Source organism: Heterocephalus glaber, unplaced genomic scaffold (assembly GCF_053883595.1).
Source record: "Heterocephalus glaber isolate CG9 unplaced genomic scaffold, H.glaber_assembly_v1.0 deba00001594, whole genome shotgun sequence".
NCBI lineage: Eukaryota > Metazoa > Chordata > Mammalia > Rodentia > Bathyergidae > Heterocephalus > Heterocephalus glaber.
This window is the reverse complement of record NW_028258369.1, coordinates 2,539,785-2,560,672: the sequence shown is the minus strand read 5'-3', so window position 1 is coordinate 2,560,672 and position 20,888 is coordinate 2,539,785. Positions and strand designations below refer to the sequence as shown.

Below are 20,888 nucleotides of genomic sequence, written 5' to 3'. Positions count from 1 at the left end.
ATAAGCACATCAAATGCATTTGTAAAGCCCAGTGATCAGTAAGAGCAACTCTCAAGGAGGAATAGCCTATTTTCAGCACAGCCCTTCTTATCTGTGAGATGAACAGTCAAAAACCAAAAAAACTAAGCCTTCTAAATAATGTCTAGGCAGAGTACAAGTTTCTCACATACTGCATTATACTCTCTTCTTGGGGGCTTATGCCTTGCAACTGTTGTGTGTAATTATTTTATCTCACATAAACATGTTTTTCATTAGTTACATTATTATTCTCTTGTTTAAAATAATTTATTGAATATTTCTTATACTTTTATGGCAATTATGCAGTAATGAGCCTCTATCATCGTGCTAATGAATGTTTATTGTCAATACTTACATGGTTAAACTACTTGCATGATCATTTTGTAATAATCCTGGCTTCAGAAAGTTACCTAGAGTTTATTTAATCTTAAAAAGCACTGCTACAATGGTATTTTTATTGTTTTGACCTTTCAAACGTGGTTAATTATGATCAAATATATTAGGAATCAACTATATGTAAACAAATCAAACAAAGTGAACCCTAAAATGTCTAAGAGATAAGAAAATAAGGTGAAGAACTCAGTGACTAGCAGCTAAATATGTTCAAATTTCTCATAACATATTAGCAAAACAAAGTAAAACACATGAGAGCACAAAACTTCCTCTAAATAAGTACATTTCTCTCCTTCTCTTCATACGCTTCTAAAAAATAATTTTTCTCTCCCTAGTACTTGCACATACATTCAAAAATTCCAAAGCATAAATAATACAGAGATATATTCAGCTTGCAAAATGTTCAAAAACTACACTTGAAGTTTTATCATTATCTATGGAAAGCAGCCCAAGTGCTACCCAGAGGGATATTAATATCCTTAAAAAGACTGAATAGAATAAACAGAAATATTTAAAACACGAAAAAAATTGAGAAGTTAGAGAAAGAACACCATATTACAAAGCAACATAAAAAGTAAGAACAAATTGAGTAATGATTAATTGGAAGGTAGTGGAACCAACAAAAGCTTGTTTTTTGAAAATACTTATACAACAGTTAATTTTATAGGTGCCACCAATACAAAAAAAAGACAGAAAAATAAATATTTGTTATATAATATTGAATAAAGTATAGAAGCAATGAGAATTTAAATATTTTGGGAGAACACAAGAATAATATAACCAAATGGTGGACAATGAATGATTCTACATAAATATGAATTTCATGTAATAAACTCAGAAGGAATGATGCAATTGAAAAATTTTCAGTCATTCCAAACAACAAGGGGGATAAAAACTCAGTCTGATAAAATGTCAACCAATATAAGAAAATACAAAAGAGAGAGACACTAATTTTGCAATCAGCAAAATTCAGACCATGTAAAGCTAGACAGAACATAAGAGCTCTTTCAGTTTGCAACAAAAAAAAATTACAAGGAAAAGAGGTAATGTATGTATGTGTTTCATGGGGGAAAGGATCTACAAATTAATGGACATAAAGAGCAGTGACAAAAACTAGATTTCATTTAGACTCAGGTTCAAGGAAAATAAAATTTAAATGAATAAATCAGTTTGAGTAAATGTGAAAGATAACTAGACATTTAATTAAATTAGGAAGTAAATTTTGGGGGGTGTACCAGGGATTGAACTCAGGACCTTGTGCTTGTGAGGCACCACTGAGCTAAATCCCTGGCCCTAGGAAATAAATTTTTAAAACAGAATAAGTAAATCTTGTTTATGCATCTATCTTTTAGAAATGCATATTGAAATATTTAAATATGAAGTAGCACGATGTGTAGGATTTGTTTCACATCATTTCAGTGGTAGGGATGATGGCAAGTATGAATACGGATAGAACTATTTTGGCCATGTAGCCATTTATTGATGATTACTGATTCTGAGTGTTAAGTATATTCTCTCTACTTTGAATATATTTGAGAATTTCCATAATATAAGGAATGTATAAAACCATTAAATTTAAAATCACAAACGCAAAGAGACCATTATTTAGAAACATATAAAACAGAAATAGAAAACTATAATTGAACAATACAAAGTTCAACTGTAATCCAAGCTCCAGTATCCTCGAATACTTCAATACCAGGCAATTTGAGGGCAGTTCTACCAAATAATCAGCAAAAAAAGTAACCACCACCTTATGCAAACACATCCAAAGTACACAAAAAGATACAAAAGTTTTCAATTCATTTCCCAAACTAGCTCTCTTTAAGAAGAGAACTGTCTGAGAGTCCCTGAGGAAAAAATATACTGAAGTTAAGTTTACCCATATAAAGGCAAAGATCTTAAATAAGTACATAATACGTCCAGTATACCAATGAATTCAGTTTGCATCCAAGTAATGTAAAGATGTTATATCAGAAGGAAATAGAATAAAATATTAACACATTAATAGATCCGTTTTTTAAAGGCATTTGATCCTATACGAATGTGAAAACAAAGTTTGGGGACAAAACCTTTAATATAAGTGCATTTAAAAGCATTTAGTAAATTAATATTAAAATGGAACTTCTATTTCATAAAATCAATACCATTCAAATTGAAATGTGAAATAGGAACAATTATGAGCCTTGCCACTAAAATAAAGAGCAAGACATAACAGTATAGTACTAGAAAGAAAAGCCAGAAGATAAAAATAAAAAAGTAAATAAAGTTTATGAACACAAAAAGAACCCGGGGGGGCGGGGATTTAGCTCAGCAGCACCGGGCCTGCCTTGCGGGTGCAAGGTCCTGGTACCAAAAAACAGAACCCCGGCGTAGTAGAACCTGTAATCCCAGCACTCAGGAGGCTGAGGCAGGAGGATCAATGTGAGTTTGAAGCCAGCCTGGGCTACATAGTGAGTTCAAGGCCTGCTTAAATTACAAAGCGAGATCCTGTCTCGAAAAAAAAAAAAAAAATCAAAACCGAAACAACAAAAAATAGAAAGTTGGTGAAAGTATGATCATCATTTTAGAAAACTCAAGAAAAGGCCATGGATTATTCAAATAAATAAGTGACTTCTAAATGATAGTGTACAGATCGCTACAGTAAAATCAAGAGCCTTGTTATTATAACTGAAGATAAAAATTAAAATGAATTTCAATACATAGTACAGTGCACTTGTGGATAAAGCCAAAAGATCTATGTATCACAAAATTATGCAAATTGGCATCCTCTCTATCTATTGTGATAATTATTTATGCATATAAATTGTACAAATTAATGGGTTTTGGGGCCGGGGATTTAGCTCAGTTGTGCCGCCGCCTGCCTCGAAAGCACAAGGTCCTGAGTTCGATCCCTGGTACCAAAAAAACTCCAAATTAATGGGTTTCTCTGTAGCATTTCTGTACATACATGCATATATTGTGGTTTTGGAAAGTGATTGTCTTCAAACAGAAAGTTACAGAAAGTCTGAATTTGGGGGGTTTTGTTTGTTTTTTTGTTATTGGGTTTTTTTGCCCCCCCCCCCGTCTTGCTTTGTAGTTCAGGCTGGCCTCGAACTCTAGTATAGCCCAGGCTGGCCTTGAACTTGTGACAATCCTCCTGCCTCAGCCTCCCAAGTGCCGGAATTACAGGCGTGTGCCACCACGCTGGGCAGAAAGTCTAAATTTGCCTGCTGGAATCTACACGGTCACTGTGCTTTTTTTTCTTTAACATTTTAGAACCGTTTGGGGCTGCCTACCTGTATCTTCTCCATATCACCTCACACCTAGGATGTAATTCCGTTATCTTGAAGAGTTCAAATTGAGAGGCTATCTGGAACTAACTGGGAGGTGTTTTTGTTTTCTCCCACGGAGCTTTTAATCAGCCAATTAGAAGCCAAAACACGGCTGTACCACCGGAAGAGGATTTAAATTACAGCCCACGCCAGACGGGGGGGGTGGGGGCACCAGGAGATCACGCCCTGCGTCGTGCCTACCCTCTGGCAGTCCTGAAGGTCTGGACGTGTTGCCGCTGACTTTGCCTTCTGCAGTCCGAGGAAGGGGAGACCTGTTTGTGAGTGAAGTGGCATCTGGTTTATCGGCGGGAGAAATCCAGACCTCGTCGGAAGGTAAGAATATTGAGTGAGATTTTTGTTGTTGTTGTTTTCCTTCGGTATCGGGATCAAACTCTGAACCTTGCACTTGCAAGGCAGGCGCGGTGCCACTGAGCTACATCCCGGGCCCTACTGAGTAAGGTTTGAGGGGACTGCCTACCCCCAAAAAAAGAAGGCCCTGTGCCCCCATCCCTGACAACTGCCTCAGAAAGTTCTGGTTAGGGATCACGTGATATGATGACCTTGGAAGGTTTTGGAGAGTAAGGGTGTAAGACGAGAATTAAGTCAGGATGTTGGCATCCAGCCAACAGAGGGAGGCATCTGGGACCAAGAAAGGGCTCCACGCGAGTTCTGTGAATCTTCCCCACCCCCATAACAGCGGCACCCCCAACAAATACCACCTTGGCCGATAGCCCTGGAAAACGGCAAGCCCGGGTGGCCGGAAATGGTATGCCGAACTTCCATCTCAACCTACTCCAGCTCAGGAGGACATTAGACCGTTGGCACTGGCACAGATAAGTGAAATACCTCTGTGAGCTCCGTGGACTCTACCTTCCCAGAACAATGGAGGCCTTACAGAGCATGGAAGCCATGAGTATCGCTGTAAACCACAAATGCCTCTTCACTTAACTTTCGGGTTGGGGTAGAATGCATAAGAACCTTAGTCAAAGGCTGCCTAATGTAGGTCAGCCCAGGAAGGAGTCTTGCTGAGTGACCTTGAGTTAAATTCAAAACCTTGAACAAGGACAAAGAGGACTTTCTCTCTCAGCACAAAATGACTCCATAGAGCACCACAACTGTGGCAAAATTTTGTTACCCACAAAGTATTAATGTTCTCACCCTAATTCATGGTCAGGCTTTCAATAGATATACTGTTGTGGTGGACTTCTCCTACTGTTCTGTTTTTTTTTCTTTTTTTACTAGTACCTATTTCCAAGTATATAAATTATATTTACTGTGGGGAGTTGGTACATACACAAAATACATCATAATTCTCTTTTTTGTCCTCTACCTTTCCCATGCCTCACTGCTTCTTTCAACTTTTGGTCCCCTTCCTATTTGCAAAAGCTCTGTTTCCATTTTTTTCTTCAATTCTTTTTCCATCCCCTTCTCCCCCTTTCTCCCTTCCCTCCACCTCTTGTTCCACTTCCCATTTGAAAAGATCTTACCTTCTATTATCTATCTTTTATTTTGCTCTTTATTTATATTTTGCATTTCTTATATAAGAGAAGCCATGTGATATTTAAGCTTGTGTGTCTGATTTATCTCACTTAATATTATGGTCTCAAGCTGCATCCATTTACCTATGAATGCTTCAAGTTTATCCTTCTTTATGGCAGAGTAGTACTTTAGAATATCACATGAGTGAAGCTCTTGATCTGATTGGTATAGACCTTACCTTTGCATAAGGAAAGGTACCTAAGTAGCAGCCAAGATGAGGAGGCATGACGAGGAACCTGAATATTGAGAATAAAGCCCTACAAGTGTTGTTATTCCTAATGGGGGTTGCTCGGGAAGGTATGTTAGAGGCCTCCCTAATTTCTTCCTCAGAAGCCTCAGGGATGTAAAGGCCTTGTTTCAAGTCTCAGATCAGTAGAAGGAAGGAAATCAGGCCCTATAAGAGGGAAAGATGAGGACTAACTGAGTGAAGATTGATAAGTGTACTTACTCCAGGATAGAGAGATCTCACAGAGTTCTGCCACTGCTTCCATCCTAAGTCATCTGGAAGCTGATATAGTTAAATGAGATTCCCTCTCACTTCCTTAGTGAGTCAGGGAGGAAATCTTTGGAATGAGGGGATGAGTATCGATGTGGCTAATCATTGAGATCTTAAGTCCTGCTAGAAGCCAAGGTAATGGCCCTGAATGTAAATTGAGAAAAATATCCTCTGTGCCAGAATAGAAGAGGATCTACAGGGTGTAGATCTTCTAGACACTGTGTCAGGCCCAGTAAGTCACAGGTAGGGCTGAGGGCTGCATCCTAAGGCACACTCTAGTTATATCCACAGGGCCCTCAGGGGAAAGGCTCCTCAGAGAAAAGAAGCCTAATGAATTCCTTGATGAATGCCTTCAAGGAAACCTACAAAGGCAGCCTCAGATAAAACCAAGGTAGTATCACTCTGCTGAAGAGGATCACATCATTTCATCCTCTTTCCTCCAGGTCACTGAATCATCAGTCTTCTCTCCCACACTCCAACCTTTAAGTCATCATGCCTCGTGGTCAGAAGAGTAAGATCCGTGCCCGTGAAAAACGCCGCCAGGCTCGAGAAGAGCCTATGAATGTAATGGGTCTTCAAGCTACTGTAGCAAAAGAAGAGTCCTCTGCTTCAAGTCCTCATTCCATCAATAATCCTGAGAGGTCATCTGCTGCTAGAGCAACCACCAGTCAAGAGCCTGAGAGTGCCTCATCTACCATGGCTGCTGCTGCTGCATCATGCACAAGTTTTGATGAAGACACCTGCAACCAAGTTGGGGAAATGCTAAGTAATTTAGAGCTGACCACTAAGGAGTGCCAGAAAGACTTTGTGGAGGAAAGAGTTGCTATCTTGGTACACTACCTGCTCTATAAGTATCAAATGAAGGAGCCCTTTACAAAGGTGGAAATACTGAAAAATGTAATTCAGGTAACCAAGAATCACTTCTCTGATGACCTGAAAAAAGCCTCTAATCACCTGGAGTTGACCTTTGGCCTTGATTTGAAAAAATTAGATACCAGTAAGAATACCTATGTCCTCATCAACAAGCTGGAATTAGACCGAGATGTGAAAGTGAATGATAATGAGTATGTACCCACGACCGGTCTACTGATGAATATCCTGGGTGTGATCTTCACAAAGGGCAACTGTGCCATTGAGGAGCAAGTCTGGGAAGTGCTAAGTATGATGGGGATATTTGATGGGCACCAGCACCACTTCTTTGGGGATACTAGAAAGCTCATCACCAAAGATTTAGTGAAAGAAAAGTACCTGGAGTACCGGCAGGTACCCAACAGTAATCCTCCACGTTATGAATTCCTGTGGGGCCCAAGAGCCTATGCTGAAACCCCCAAGATGAAAGTCCTGGAGTTTTTGGCCAAGATCTATAATTGTGCTCCTAGTTCCTTCTCACCCTGGTATGAGGAAGCATTGAAAGATGAGGAAGAAAGAGCCAAAGCCAGAGTTGCTGCTAGGTCTCATTCAGCTGCTGTAGCCCGTTCACGTTCCAAGGTCAATCCCAGCAGCTTTCCTAGTCCCAGGTGAAGTGTAAGAAAGACACTTCACTATGCTTTTAAAGAGAAAAGCTAATGTTCTCTTTAGTGGAGTGTGGCATGAGATTTGGCAACAACATAGTGTTTAGTGTGTGTTCCTGTTCTGTGTGGTAATTTGGGTAACTTAGAAATTTATTTAAATGTTCTTTTTAGTAGATAGTTTATATAGCTTCAGAATTCAATTTATGAGTGATATAAACCATACATTTTTCTATGTTTATGTTTAAGAATGAAGGTTTCATTATTTTATAGAGTAAGTTGAGAAACATTCCATTGTACTTAGTAATTTCAAGCAGGATAACACAATATTGGATTAGTCATTTCCTTGGAAAAGACCCAGGAGAAAAATAAGATAAGTTAGAGGAAAAAAGTAAAAGATGATAAATTATTGTATTTCTTTATCACTTTTACTCTGTTAGGTTAAATTAAGAGATACATGCTCAAATATGTAAGTTTATTCAATAATAAAGAAGAAATATCATAATAAAGTTGAACTTTTACACACCGTCTCATTTATTTCTCTGATGTTACCCAGGCATCTGGTTGCAGAAGACGCTGTTAATATTGGGTATGTCAGGGTAAACAAGATTCACCCATGCACCCTGAATTTCAAAGTCTAAGAGAAACTTTTACTTAAGGAAGACTGTGAGATATATCTTAAAACATAAAGAACAAGTCAAAAGCAAAAAAAAAAAGACAGGAGGATTCAGATAAGAATACTTAGGTACAGGGCCGGGGATTTAGCTCAGTAGTGCCGCTGCCTGCCTCAAAAGTGCTAGGTCCTGACTTGAAAGTACAAGGTCCTGAGTTCAATCCCCGGTACCAAAAAAAAAAGAATACTTAGGTACAGCCCTGGGACAAGTAGGTTCAGGCCTTAGGAAACCACCAGTCTTTCAATGTGAGTCAATTTTAAGTTAAGCAGGATTGTTGGTCATAGGAGGCTATGGGAGTGACAAACATGGACCAGATTCTCAAAGTGATGTGTGCAGAGTTAAACGATTAATACCTGGAATGAAAACTGCTTTTAGCTGTTACTTTGGTGTCAGATAAGTCAGAGAGAATCATCCTCCTTCCTAATGGAAGGGGCTCTGCATTCACACTTTGTCAGCATCCTTTTTCCAGTACAGTTGGGCACAGTGCATGAGCTATGAGTTTTATACACATCAGTTCCACGGAGTTTCTGAGAAATAAGGGTGATGTCACCCAATATAAGTGCTTAGAAGCAAGTCTGCTGGCAGTATTTGCTTCGGCCTGGAAAATACAGAGCCTGCTACATTAAAAGAGCATTTTCTTAGGCTGTGTTGAGTAAAATTTGGCAAGCTCTTAAGTGAATAATAGGTTTTGAATGGGAGTGAAATAAATGAAAATAGGATTAGTTTGAATATAAGGACAGTTGGGAAGGGTAGTTTATTCTTGATAGAAATTTTAAGAACCTTCACTTGGATCCAACTGGAGAAGAGTTCCTCAAATCTAAAATAAGTAACAGCCTTTAAAAGTTACAAACTTAGTTCTGCTTGCTACATCCAAGTTGGGCTGATTTGTGTGCTTTGTCAGAATGGTGCATATTCTCTGACATCTCAAGATTTTAAAAAATCACAGCAGATATTCATAGGGCCCATGGAATAATAGTAATAACTGCCAATTATTAAAAGTGCATGTCTTGGTCATTTTTCTGTTGCTTGACACAATACCTCACCCAACTTACAGGAAGACAACATTATTTTGGCTCATAGTTTTTAGTCCACAGTCATCCATGTCATCCAGTTCCAAGGCAGCAACAAGGTAACAAGAGGAATGGTGGAGGAAAAGGTGCACAACCCATGGTAGCCAGGAAACAGAAAGAAGGGAAGAAATGGAGGAGATGGGGACAATACAGCCTTCTAGCCCATGCCTTCAGTTACCTGCCTTTTCTGATCAGGCCCAACCTCGTAAGGACATATTTAGCTATTGGACTCATCAATAGATAAATGCACTAATGTGTGTCACATTCCCATGATCCAATCACCTTCCACACACAAGAATTTTGGGGAATATTTTAGAGTTAAACCGTCACAATACAATAAGCATCACAGGAGTCCTATGCGACAAGGTTTTTCAAAGTCAGGGCACAAGGAACTTGAACCTTATACAACTTTGCGACTTTTCTGACTTCGCATGACTCCCAAGTGTCAGAACCCTGGTTTGAATTTAAGTTTGATTAGAGCCCATATTTTTCCATTCTTTTCTTCCCAAGGCAAATGTTCTGTCTTAATTCATTTCTCTTCTTACCACTACATAATATTTCTAGACAATGAAGAAAAGAAATGGGCCAGTGTACTGACCCTGGGTGTAATAAATAAGAATTAAACAGGCAAGCGCGCAGCCAAGCCGACGGCTCCGGGGACGTCGGTGGGGTAACCCGCTGGCCTCCCTGCGTCTGCTCTCCTCTGTCCCAGTTCGGGGCGGGTGGGGAGAATGGCTTCAGAGATGGAGTCATCTCTGGAGGCCAACTTCTCCAACAGCTGCGTGGTGCCGGGGGCTTCGGCCTGTCTGCCTCTGGCCTGCTCCCGCATCTTCAAGATCATCGTGATCGGAGACTCCAATGTGGGCAAGACGTGCCTGACCTACCGCCTCTGCGCCGGCCGCTTCACGGACCGTACCAAGGCCACCATCGGGGCGGATTTCCGACGACAACGAGCAGTGGACCTCGACGGGGAGCGCATAAACATCCAACTGTGGGACACGGTGGGCCAGGAGCGCTTCCGGAAGAGCATGGTGCAGCACTCCTACCGCAGCGTGCGCCCGTGGTCTGCGTGTACGACGTGACAGACATGGCCAGCTTCCGCAGCCTGCCGGCCTGGATCGAGTACTGCAAGCAGCACTTGCTGGCCGGCGACATCCCGCGCATCCTCGTGGAGAATAAGTGTGACTTGCTTCCAGGTGCCCACGGACCTGGCCCAGACGTTTGCCGACACGCACAGCATGCTTTTGTTTGAGACCTCTGCCAAGAACCCCCACGACGGTGACCACGTGGAGGCTATCTTTATGACCCTAGCGCGCAAGCTGAAGAGCCACAGGCCACTCATGCTCAGCCAATAATCGTCGTCGCTCCCCGCCCCCCAGGACATCTTGGCCCTGAAGGCCGGCCGAGGCCAGGCCAGCCCTGCAGTGCTGGTGCTGAGCCGCCTGCGAGTCGGGGCTGTGACCAGAGGCGACCTGGGACGGTGCTGAGCGGAAGGGGACCCACACTGCACTGCTCAGCGTCTCCTCTCTGTCTCCGTGGTTGGGGCTGTCACAGTGACCCACAGGGAGAGGTGCTTCTCTTCCGGGATGGAGAGCAAGAGAGCAGGATGCGTCCCGCTGCGCCTGCTCCCGCCGGCGGGCTGGAGGGAGGCCAGAGACTAACCAGGCGCTGTGTTCCTCGCGCTGTCTTGAGTGCAGAGCTGATTGAGAGTATCGGGAGTGTAACTGAGGGCGATTGGTCAGCGTGGGTCCTGGTCTCTTTCTCTCGTTTAGCGACTAAGTGTTGGATTAAATCAGCTTTCATTTGGATGTAGCTCCTCCTCGGGCTTCACTCTGATTCCTGTGAATCTGTGTGTATTTCTGTAATGGTGTTGTCTTGTCAGTTTCTGTATGGTCACAGCAGAATAGGCCTCCGGGGTGTGATAAATATGTTAGAGCCAGGCGTGTGGTGCACGCCCGTAATCCTAGCACTGGGGATGCTGAGGATTGCCACGAGTTGAAGGCCAGCCTGAACTACTTAGCGAGACCCTGTCTCAGAAAAACCAAAAAAATTATCTGACCCTCAATGGTGAAAAGAATACTTCAGCATTTTTGCCCTACTTTTATTTTGAATTTAAGACTTTGCACAGAGAAAATGATGCACTTGCATGTGAAGCTGTTTACATAAATGGAATGTAAGCCATGGACTTTAGGTAATGCCTGTGCATTCACTGATTGGATCTTGGCTGTCCTTGGTAATTTTAGAGGAAGTTAAGCCAAAAGATGATTGTACTTAAAATATTTTCAGAATGTGGAGAACCAATTATCATATAATTGAATCTAGTTTAGGAGTTTTGTTTAATTATTGTGGTGGTCCTAAATGGATAATTTAGTTATAAAAAAACATAATTCTATTAAATAAACTAATTGAAAGTAAAAAGAAAAAAAAGAATTAAACATCATATGGGGATTACCTATGGGCTCCATTTGCTAGAGTCCATGTGTCCCTGGCCCCAGTGTTCTTTAAGAATTAACTCTGACCAGGAGTTGGGACCAGGCCCAGCACTTCCCAAAATGCATTGCTGTCTCCCACTGAGCTCTCATACCCAAATCTGCCTTATTACCTGCTGCCTAGCTCTTCCTTGCTTCCCTCTTTGAAGGCTGTACCTGTGCCTTTCAGAAAACAAAGCTCAGACTTAGAGCATCACAACTCGCTGCAAGTGTCTCCTATCACTCAACATGGACCCCCTCTGGTAACAACCCCTTCCGCATAATTCTTCACTTTGGCAGTGATATTTAGGGTTCTGCTCATCTGCTCCGAGTGTTATCACCAAAGGTTTTTGTTTTTCCAGATTAACTTCTGAGTTAAGTCAAATTTGACACAAAATCTACTCTTTCTTGAAAGATAATTCAAGTTAGGTTTTAAGAAGCAGTTGAAGTTAGAAAAGAAGAAGTATGTTTGGTGACTTGAGACGAGCTATGAATCCATACGCCGATGAGTGAACTTAACTAATAGGAAAAGAATGTAAGCCTCCCTCCTAAGTGATAGATAAAGAAGGATCTAAGAAATCACTGTAAGAAACCATGTCTAGAATCTGGATTCAAAACAAAACAAAACAAAAAAACTGTGTCCGTTCATGAGGATATAGTGGTTTTCCATGCTGACATAACAAACTACTATACATTAAAGGAATTAAAATAGCACACATTTATTTTGCCACACTTCTATAGGTGAGATATATGGGTTGGTTCTGCTGGTTTCTTTGCTCAGTTAGGCAAACTCAAATCAAGCTTTCAAAGCCTGCATTCTTACTGGGAGACACAGGAAAGAATCTTATTCCCAGTCTTATTCAGATTGATCTTGGAATCCAGTTCTATGAAGAGTGTAGTTCTTGGAGTGAGAGTGAGTTTCCTTGCTGGCTATCAGCTGGAGCTGCCATAGTTCCTTGAGGTCTCTCTCCAATCTTGCATGTGAGTTCCTACTTTTTGAGTCAATAATAACAAGTTGAACCTACCTCATGCTTTCAGTCTTTCCAACTTCCCTTTTGCTACATTTCTCTTCTGCCTTCAGGTGGAGAAATGTATTTGTTTGTAGGGGATAATAGAATTAGATCAGGCCCCTGCAGGAAATCCAGAATAATCTACCTATTTTTAAAGTAAATTCCTAATTTAATTATATTTTTAAAGTGTTTTGGCCATGTAACATGTAAATTATATTTTTAAAATGTTTTGGCCATGTAGTCTTTGTAGAGAAATTATTCAGTCTCCCACACAGGTAGAAAACGTCTCCCTGAAAGGTATGCCTGCTCCAGTAAGAAAATAAAAATCAATTCACCACCATTCTCCTGACTTTTGCCTGCTCCGCGGGGGAAATTCTTCCCTTTTCATTGTACCTAAGAACACCTATAAAAGTGCTTAGGTATGTTCATGAGGTAGTGTGTAGCAGAAACTTGTAAGTTAAAATTTGAAAAGGGCCGGGGATTTAGCCCAGTGGTTCCAGCGCCTGCTTCACAAGCGCAAGGTCCCAAGTTTGATCCCTGGTACCAAAAAAAAAAAAAAAGATTTGAAAGAGGCACCAAAAGAAAGAAAAAATATTTCTCGATCTTTCAGAGATTATAGATGTTATTGAAAAACTTGGTGCAAAAAGATGCTATTGAATAGAAAAAAGTGATCCCTCTTTGCTGAGATTTACAGGATCATTTTGAAAAAAAAAAAAAGGTGTGATCCCTGATTTGTACACACCGTCATATATAGGCAGCAGAAAATTTTGTTGAAGAATAGATATTTGGTAGGTCCAGAAACACCTTCAAGAATAAAGAGGGCTATTTTCAAAGCAGATTATAATAGTAACTTTTTATTGCGTGCTTACAATACGACATTAATTGGAGAGACTGAAATTGCTCCACCTTGTGTCTTGCTTTCCTCTATTTATGTGGAAACTATATTGCCAGTCTACTTGTGGGTAGGAAAAGTAGTGTGACTCCCCTTCACACTGAAATATGAATAGAACATGATTTTCCCTTCAGACTAAGTCATGTGAAAACCAGTCTGCCACCTCTAGGCTTTCTGTTGCATTTATTAGCAAACGTGAAAACTTCTGTTGAGATATGCCACATGTGGGAAGTAGCCTAAATCACTGGGTCACCTGACAGCAAAGAGCCCAAGATAATCCACACTGAATTTTATTTTCATAAGAAATAAGGTTTGGGTGTGTTACAATATTCAGATTTCAGACTTTTCCCATTATTTCTCCATATTATATTCATATAATATAGAGCTAATATTCCTGTTGTTAGTCTTATTTAAATATTTTAATTACAAAGAAAAAAGACATATTCTTGTTGTCCAAAAATACTAAAAATACAGATAGATCATAATTCTAATTCCTCCATAATTCAATCCCTCCTCAAAGGTAATCCCATTTAAAATCTTACATGTAATATTTTAAAATATATTTGAAGCATCTTTTCCATAGGTGCACTAAAAAAATTTGCTAACAGTTTTTAACATAAATTGATAACCATGACACATATTGTTTTGCCTCTTACCTTTGCCACTGACTAAAATAGATGCAGTGTCTTTCTATGGCAGCATGTATAGATACACCATACTCTTAACTATTCCCTAGAAGTCTGAAGTATGTATGTGCCATATTTGACTGAACCAATCTTCTCCTGATGTACGTAAATTATTTCCCAGTTTCTGCTCTGATTAATACAACTGGTAACAACATTATAGAACATCAATTCTCAAGCAAATAGTCATGTTTTATTACACAAAAGATGCATAAAAGTGCAAATTGAATTAAAGTGGAATGAGTGTGAGGATTGTAAATTTTTATGAATATTGCTAACATCATTCTATTCCAATAATTCTTTACCAATTTATATTCTCACATATTTATGTATGTGAATAAATTAAGCTCTCAGAGGCATTTTATTTTATCAACCTTATAAAATTTGGTCAAATTTGAAAACACATTGTCTCACTCTTATTTTAATTTATATTTCCTTGTTTTCTAAGTAGGTTGAGGAGAAAGTAAATAAAATCCTTAAACTATATAATGTGAAATTTCAGCAATAGTATCTTGAACAATGATTCATGTATGATTTAGTATTCTGATATGTCAGTAAAATACTTCTCTTTACTTTGAGAAGAAAGCATTTGGTTAGAAAGATCAAATGCCAAGAAATGGGCCCACACAGGAAATCCTCAGTGAGGAAATTCAGAAAGACCAGGGAGAAGAACAATTGCCAAAATCCATGAGAAAAATCACAAGCTAAACTCAGTCCAGAGAGCTTAAGGCACCTGACAGTCAGGGGTCTATACACTGAGTTCAGCACGGAGTAAAGAAGAATCACAGGGAAGTGACTCGCAACCTGTTAGATGTCAGGTATGCAGAGTTCATGTCTTGTGATAAGGAAAGAATGTATACCAGGACAAAGGAGGTTACTAGTAGGAAAAGTTTATTGAGAGAAAGCTACCAGGAGTCAGGAGGAGTCCTGAAAGTGGGTTGCCTCTAAGGCTCTTTGGATGTTTTTATACATGAAAATGACCATAACTCAGACCACTCTGGGCCAAGCTGAGGCCAATTTATGGGGTTACAAATATAGTATCTTAGCTAATATTGACCCAATAAGGAAGTGAGGCAAGTAGCCAGGGTACATGGTGGGCATCACTAACTTTAGCCTATCTGTAACTTCTAACATGGAAAGAGCAAAAGCATTTTGAGGAAAAGACAGGAGTGTGGCTCAGGGTGTTCTTGTCACCCATTTACACATCTGACACATTATCTAGTCTCACTGGACCAGGTGATGCTGATTATGGTATAATCTCAAGCTGCTGTCCATCTCTAGGGAGGTCTACAGGTCTGGCTTTCTTCCAGTTCATCTCCAGCCACAATTCTGACATGCCTCATCTTTTGCACTGCCTCCCTTGAGGGCCTGGTCCCTCTCTGACTGACTGTTAATTTCTATCTAAATTAATTCTCTATAATAGAAGAGACCAGAAGGAGAGAAGATGGGGAAATGGCAGTGCCTCAGACAAATTTCTTTAAAAAGCTTGGGAATCTCTGAATCACTGTTATTAGTATCAAGTTATAGGGTGATCTGAGTGGGCAGATCAATTGGATGAAAGGACCAGAAGCAAGTGAGACACCCAACTTCCCTTAGAGTCTCCCCTACCCACTTGTCAGGCAGAATGTAGACAGCTCCTCTGCATCAGCCAGCAATACTACTAGTAGATTCTGGAAGAGCTACATCTCTTCAGTATCTTTATTGAAATTGCCATCACCTTTTGCTTTGAGGTGAGGGCACTGAATCAGACAGCAGGTGGTTTAGTGCATCTTTGCCAGTGTACCAGGCCTGAGAGCTATTGGCATAACGGAGAAGAAAGGTTATTATTCCCTTGGTGTATGTGGCCCTTCTGCCACAGTGTTTGAGGCTGTACAAGTGGGTAGGATTGGTGATTAAGGACAATTAAAATAGGACAGTAGTAACAGTGAGCAGTGGGAGTGTGCAGCTGTAGGGCAGGAGAAATTGAAGAGGGGTTTCCTTGAGGCTAATTACCTCACTGACTCTGGAAGTAAAGGACTTAGTATGCATATGACTTGCAAAATGACTCTGATGCTATCCCCAGATCAGATTACCATCTAATATCGCTGACTGCTCTGGAGGACAGTGTGGATTTTCTCTGGGGACTTGTCTTCAGTGCAAGCATATCCAGGTGGATGCAGAACCATTGAAGTTCGTGTAGTTTCTTGTTACATTGACGAGGTGACAGGTGTATATGAAATCCAATCTCTACTACTGTTATAACCCTCCCTTACTTGAACTGAAGAATTTTTAAAGTGCTTCTGTACTAGTCCTGCCCAAAGTTATTGCATGGCCTGGAATAAAATTTATCTCACCTTTTATTGTGAGGCAAGAGCATTGAACGTGCTGTGGTCACAGGTTCACAGAGTGAACAGTTCCAGATCCTTAAAGTAAAAGTGAAGACCCCAAGGAAGTTCTGAGAGAACCACTCACCCCAGTACAGACTGCTCACCCCAAAGCCAGGTGTTTGCTGTTAGTACTTTTAAGCCCATGCCCAGGTATTAGCCTCAGGTACCACCTCATTTCACCCTCTGGAGACTGAGGATATGGGGGTGAGGAGTGAGGTCACTGGGAAGAAAGACCTTGGTTTAAGCCTTGCTTGACTTCTATCAAAACAGGGAGGAGTCTCAGGCCACACAAGAGTTCATGAAAGACCCCCTGTGTGAGTTCTGTCAGAGTTCCCTACCACCACAAAACATAGATCACCTCTACACCCTGCTTTCAGCCCTGAGAGGCTATGTTAGCTTTTCGTTGTGTTGACAAAATATCTGAGGTAAACAAATGAAAGGAGGAAAGTTAATTTGGCTCAGTGTCAGAAGCTTCAGTCCATGGTCATTTGGCCCCATCATTTTCAGAGAGGGGGAAGGAAAGAGGGGGAGAGAGAGAGAGAGAGAGAGAGAGAGAGAGAGAGAGAGAGAGAGAGAGAGAGAGAGATGCCCCTAGTAGTGACTTCAGTTCTTTCCACTAGGCTTTAACTCTTAAAGTTTCCACCCCTGCCAGTAGACCATTCAGCTATAAATGCATCAATAGATTCATCTGTTCATGAAGCCAAAACCTCATGTTACAATAAAACCTCGTCTCTAAACAACACATCATCAAAACCTCACCTCTGGGCCTGGGATTTAGCTCAGTGGTTCTGCCACCTGCCTCAAAAGCGCAAGGTCCCGAGTTTGATCCCTGGTACCAAAAAAAAAAAAAAAAAACACCTCACCTCTGAACACCACTACCAACACTGGGACCAAATCTTCCACACATGAGCCCTTGGGGAACATTTAAGACTCCAACCATAACAGAGGTACTCTATACAGGTGGCATACACTGGCTTCCCCACTCTCTGCCACTGACTTCTCAGATAAGTAAAGTATTTCTTTGAGCTGAGCCACTATCATATGAGCAAAAGAGAGAGCCAGGGAAGTCTTACAGGGCTGGTGTATAATTACGGAAAAGACCCTGAGTTAGTTTTGAGGGCACCACCTACATCAGAAGAGAAAAAGGTGAGTAGAATCACAATTCTTGTGTAAGCCTTGGAAGACTCTGAATAGGGATCCCCTGATATAGCACCCTTTAATATTATAGGATTCAGACAGGTGAAGTATGGAACTAGGCTACTAAGCTTCACCATCAGGTGAGCCGAAGACAGAGTCCGAGGACTTCCTGCAGTGAAGGTGAAGACCATGGGTAAAATGAGAGGGGAAAATCCATACCATATCAATAGGACTACACAGAAACCAGGTCTATGGTGTGAAGAATCAGAGACCTGTGGTAAAAGTGGCAGGAGATAAAATACTCTCAACTCCACCTCTGGTATCTCAGAAAATAGAGGGAGGTTGACGAAGGAAAGACAACAGGAAGGAAGGAGGGAAGGAAGGAAGGAAGGAGAAAGAAAAGGATGTGATGAGGATTGTGTTAAATCATCAGACAGAGGAGTCCGAGGTTCTGCCAAAAGGCAAGATAAAGACCCTTTGTAAGGTGAGGAGTATCAAATACCTAGGAGAGAAAGCCCCACAGAGCCCCTACCATTTCCCTCAGTGGTAACAGAACCCCCCAAAGAACACCTAATTTGGCACACTGATTTCCTTCTTTGAAGATTCAAGGAAGGACCATAATATAGGACCAGGGTTACAGCCTCAGCCCAATAGAAAGAGTTTTAGGCTACCAGAAACAAAGGTAAGAACACTAATTGAAATATGAAGGAATCACCTCCCCAGAAAGAACTTTTTCTACAGAGTTCTGCCCCTGGTGTAAGTAAGCTCAGGGACCCTACAGGTAGAATTCACTGTATAGAACACAGGCTTTTGGTTGTCAGAAAAGCTATCTCCAATCTCTTATAGGAGGTAATGTAAGGACCTTGAGTGATGCTTCAGGAGACTTCCTCTCCAAAACCCAGAGGGTCCACGGATTTCTCACAGGTCCTGGAGAGGGATGGCTTGGTGAAACACACCGATTTCTCCTGGTGAAAACTCACTGAGGTGAGGGCATTGGAATGGAGAGTCAACCTTAAACCAGCAAAGAAAGAATCCCAGCCCCTAATAAGAGTACCCATGGAAAGGATCCCGAGTTCAGAGGGAACTCTCCACTCCAGATCAAAAGGGGCAGCCACAGTCTTGCTCATGCTCTAAACTGCAAGGTCTGTGAGGAAGATATCTGAGGGTGACACCTCTAACTTCTTTCTTTAGAATCCCAGGGACAAGGGGACTTTCTCTGGTGGGACAGATCTCAAAACAATAGAACATGGAGGCCCAGGGCCTAACTGAAGCTGAAATGAAGACCCTGAATGAATAGTGACCTTAACTTTCTAGGATAGAAAGAGTTTCTCAGAGGTCTTCCATTACAGTCATTCTGCTGTTACAAGACAGATAAAGTCTGATGAAGGTCTCTTTCAGTTGATTCTGTAGGATAGGAGAGAAATGGAGGCACTGAAATGAGAGACAAAAACAAAGCAGTTGAGTAGAGAGATACTAGGACCTGCAGAAATCAAGATGATGGCACTAAATGTGAATGAAGAGACATACCCCTGCCCAGAACTAATGGGCCTCTACAAATCCTGAACTTTCCAGGCCTTGCTGCCCACCCCACAGCAGGTCCCTGGTAGATCGGCTAGGTAGCAACCTAAGACACAACTTAATTATTTCACAGGAAGCAAATAAGTAGAACAGGGATTAGGGGGCTTTTGTGTTCTTTAAATAGCACATACAAGAAAACTTGTCAGAGAGCCATCTATAAACCCAAAGTCGTATCTCTCTGGTGAATAGGCACAAATATTTCATCCTTTCTTCTCTATATCAACAGATTATCTACTCTTCTGCCTGCTGTACTTGAGCAGAATCATGCCTTGGGGTCAGAAAAGCAAACTAAGTGGTAAGAAAAACTACCATCAGGCCTGAGAAAATCTCAAAGATCAAGAGAATAGTTGGATTATTGGAGCAAAGGAAGGTGAATATCACTCTTTCTCCTGTGCTCCTTTCAAGGGTACTCCCCATGGCTCACTTATTGGGAATCTTAACAATCCCAAAAGTCCTGGGAGAAACCTATTCACCATCACTACAGCTGCAGTTACTTCACACACATGATCTACTTAAGGTATAAACAACAATGTGGAGGAAAGGACTAGATACACACAAGACCAAGAAGCAACTAAGAACTTCCCCAGATAATTAATAATGTGCATTACTTACTGCATAAGTATTGGATGAAGGAGCTCATTACCAGGACAGAAATGCTAAGAAACATAGAACGAATTCACAAGAACTGCTTCTTAAACATCCTGAGGAAAGCCTCTGAGTACCTGGGGCTAGTCTTTGGCCTTGACTTGAAGGATCTCAACAGGAACATCTATGTCCTGGTCAACAAACTTGAACCAAGCTCTGAAGAAAGACTGAGTGATGACCAAATTGTGCCCAGTACTGGTCTGCTGATGATTATTCTGGATGTGATCTTCACAAAAGGCAACTATGCCAGGGAGGAGAAAGTCCAGGAACTACTAAATATGATGTGGAGGAACACTTCATTTTGGCGGAATCTCAGGAAGCTCATCACCAAAGATTTAGTAAAAGGAAGGTACCTAGAGTACCAGGAAGTACCTAACAGTGATCATCTACACTATGAATTCTTGTTGGGCCCAAGAGCCCATGCTGAAACCAGCAAGATTAAAGTCCTTGAGCTTTTTGGCTAAGATCCATAATACTGTTCCTATGCCTTCACGCCCGTGTATGAGGAGGCATTCAAAGACGAGGAACAAAGAGTCCAAACTAGAGTTGCAGCCAAGGCTCACATCAGTGCCCTGGCCAATGCACATTTCAGGGCTATTTCCAGAAGCTCCACCCATCCATAGTAAACCCTATGGCAGATTCTTCACTTTGAAGTTGAAAAATGAAGTACATGTCAAATTGGGACTACAGACAATATAGTACACAGAATATTTGTGCTTGTGTGGTAATTTTAATAATTTGTTCCTTTATCACAAGGTTAAAGTAGCTTCAGAATCTAAGTTTATGAGTGACATTGCTATTTTTCTGTATGTGTTTTTTTTTTTGGTACCAGGGATCAAACTCGGGACCTTATGCTTGTGAGGCAGGCTACTGAACCACTGAGTTAAATCCCCTGTCCTTTTTTGTATGATACTTAACAGTAAGTGATTTATTATTTTGCAGATCAAATTAGTAAACTCTCCTTATTTAGTGATTTGGAACAAGATACCATGACAGTAAGCTAGGCATCTGAGCAGTATAAAAATTGAGATCAAAGAAAAGAGAGAAACGTAAAAGATGGCTAGTTATAGAACTCTCTATTTACTTTTACTCTGTTG

At 41.0% G+C, this 20,888-nt stretch overlaps 1 protein-coding gene and 2 pseudogenes across 1 annotated transcript; all 3 read left to right on the top strand.

Moving 5' to 3' along the window:
- Positions 1 to 3,889: 3,889 nt before the first annotated feature.
- On the top strand, positions 3,890 to 7,654 carry Mageb10 (MAGE family member B10). Its single transcript, XM_004857751.3, has 2 exons — positions 3,890 to 4,058; positions 6,204 to 7,654. The coding sequence occupies exon 2, from the start codon at positions 6,253 to 6,255 to the stop codon at positions 7,279 to 7,281; it is 1,029 nt and encodes a 342-aa protein (XP_004857808.2). The 5' UTR covers positions 3,890 to 4,058; positions 6,204 to 6,252; the 3' UTR covers positions 7,282 to 7,654.
- A 2,089-nt stretch (positions 7,655 to 9,743) lies between these two features.
- LOC101707516 (ras-related protein Rab-33B pseudogene) lies at positions 9,744 to 10,449 on the top strand (annotated as a pseudogene).
- Positions 10,450 to 10,618: 169 nt separating this feature from the next.
- LOC101704854 (melanoma-associated antigen B10-like) lies at positions 10,619 to 20,414 on the top strand (annotated as a pseudogene).
- Positions 20,415 to 20,888: the final 474 nt, after the last annotated feature.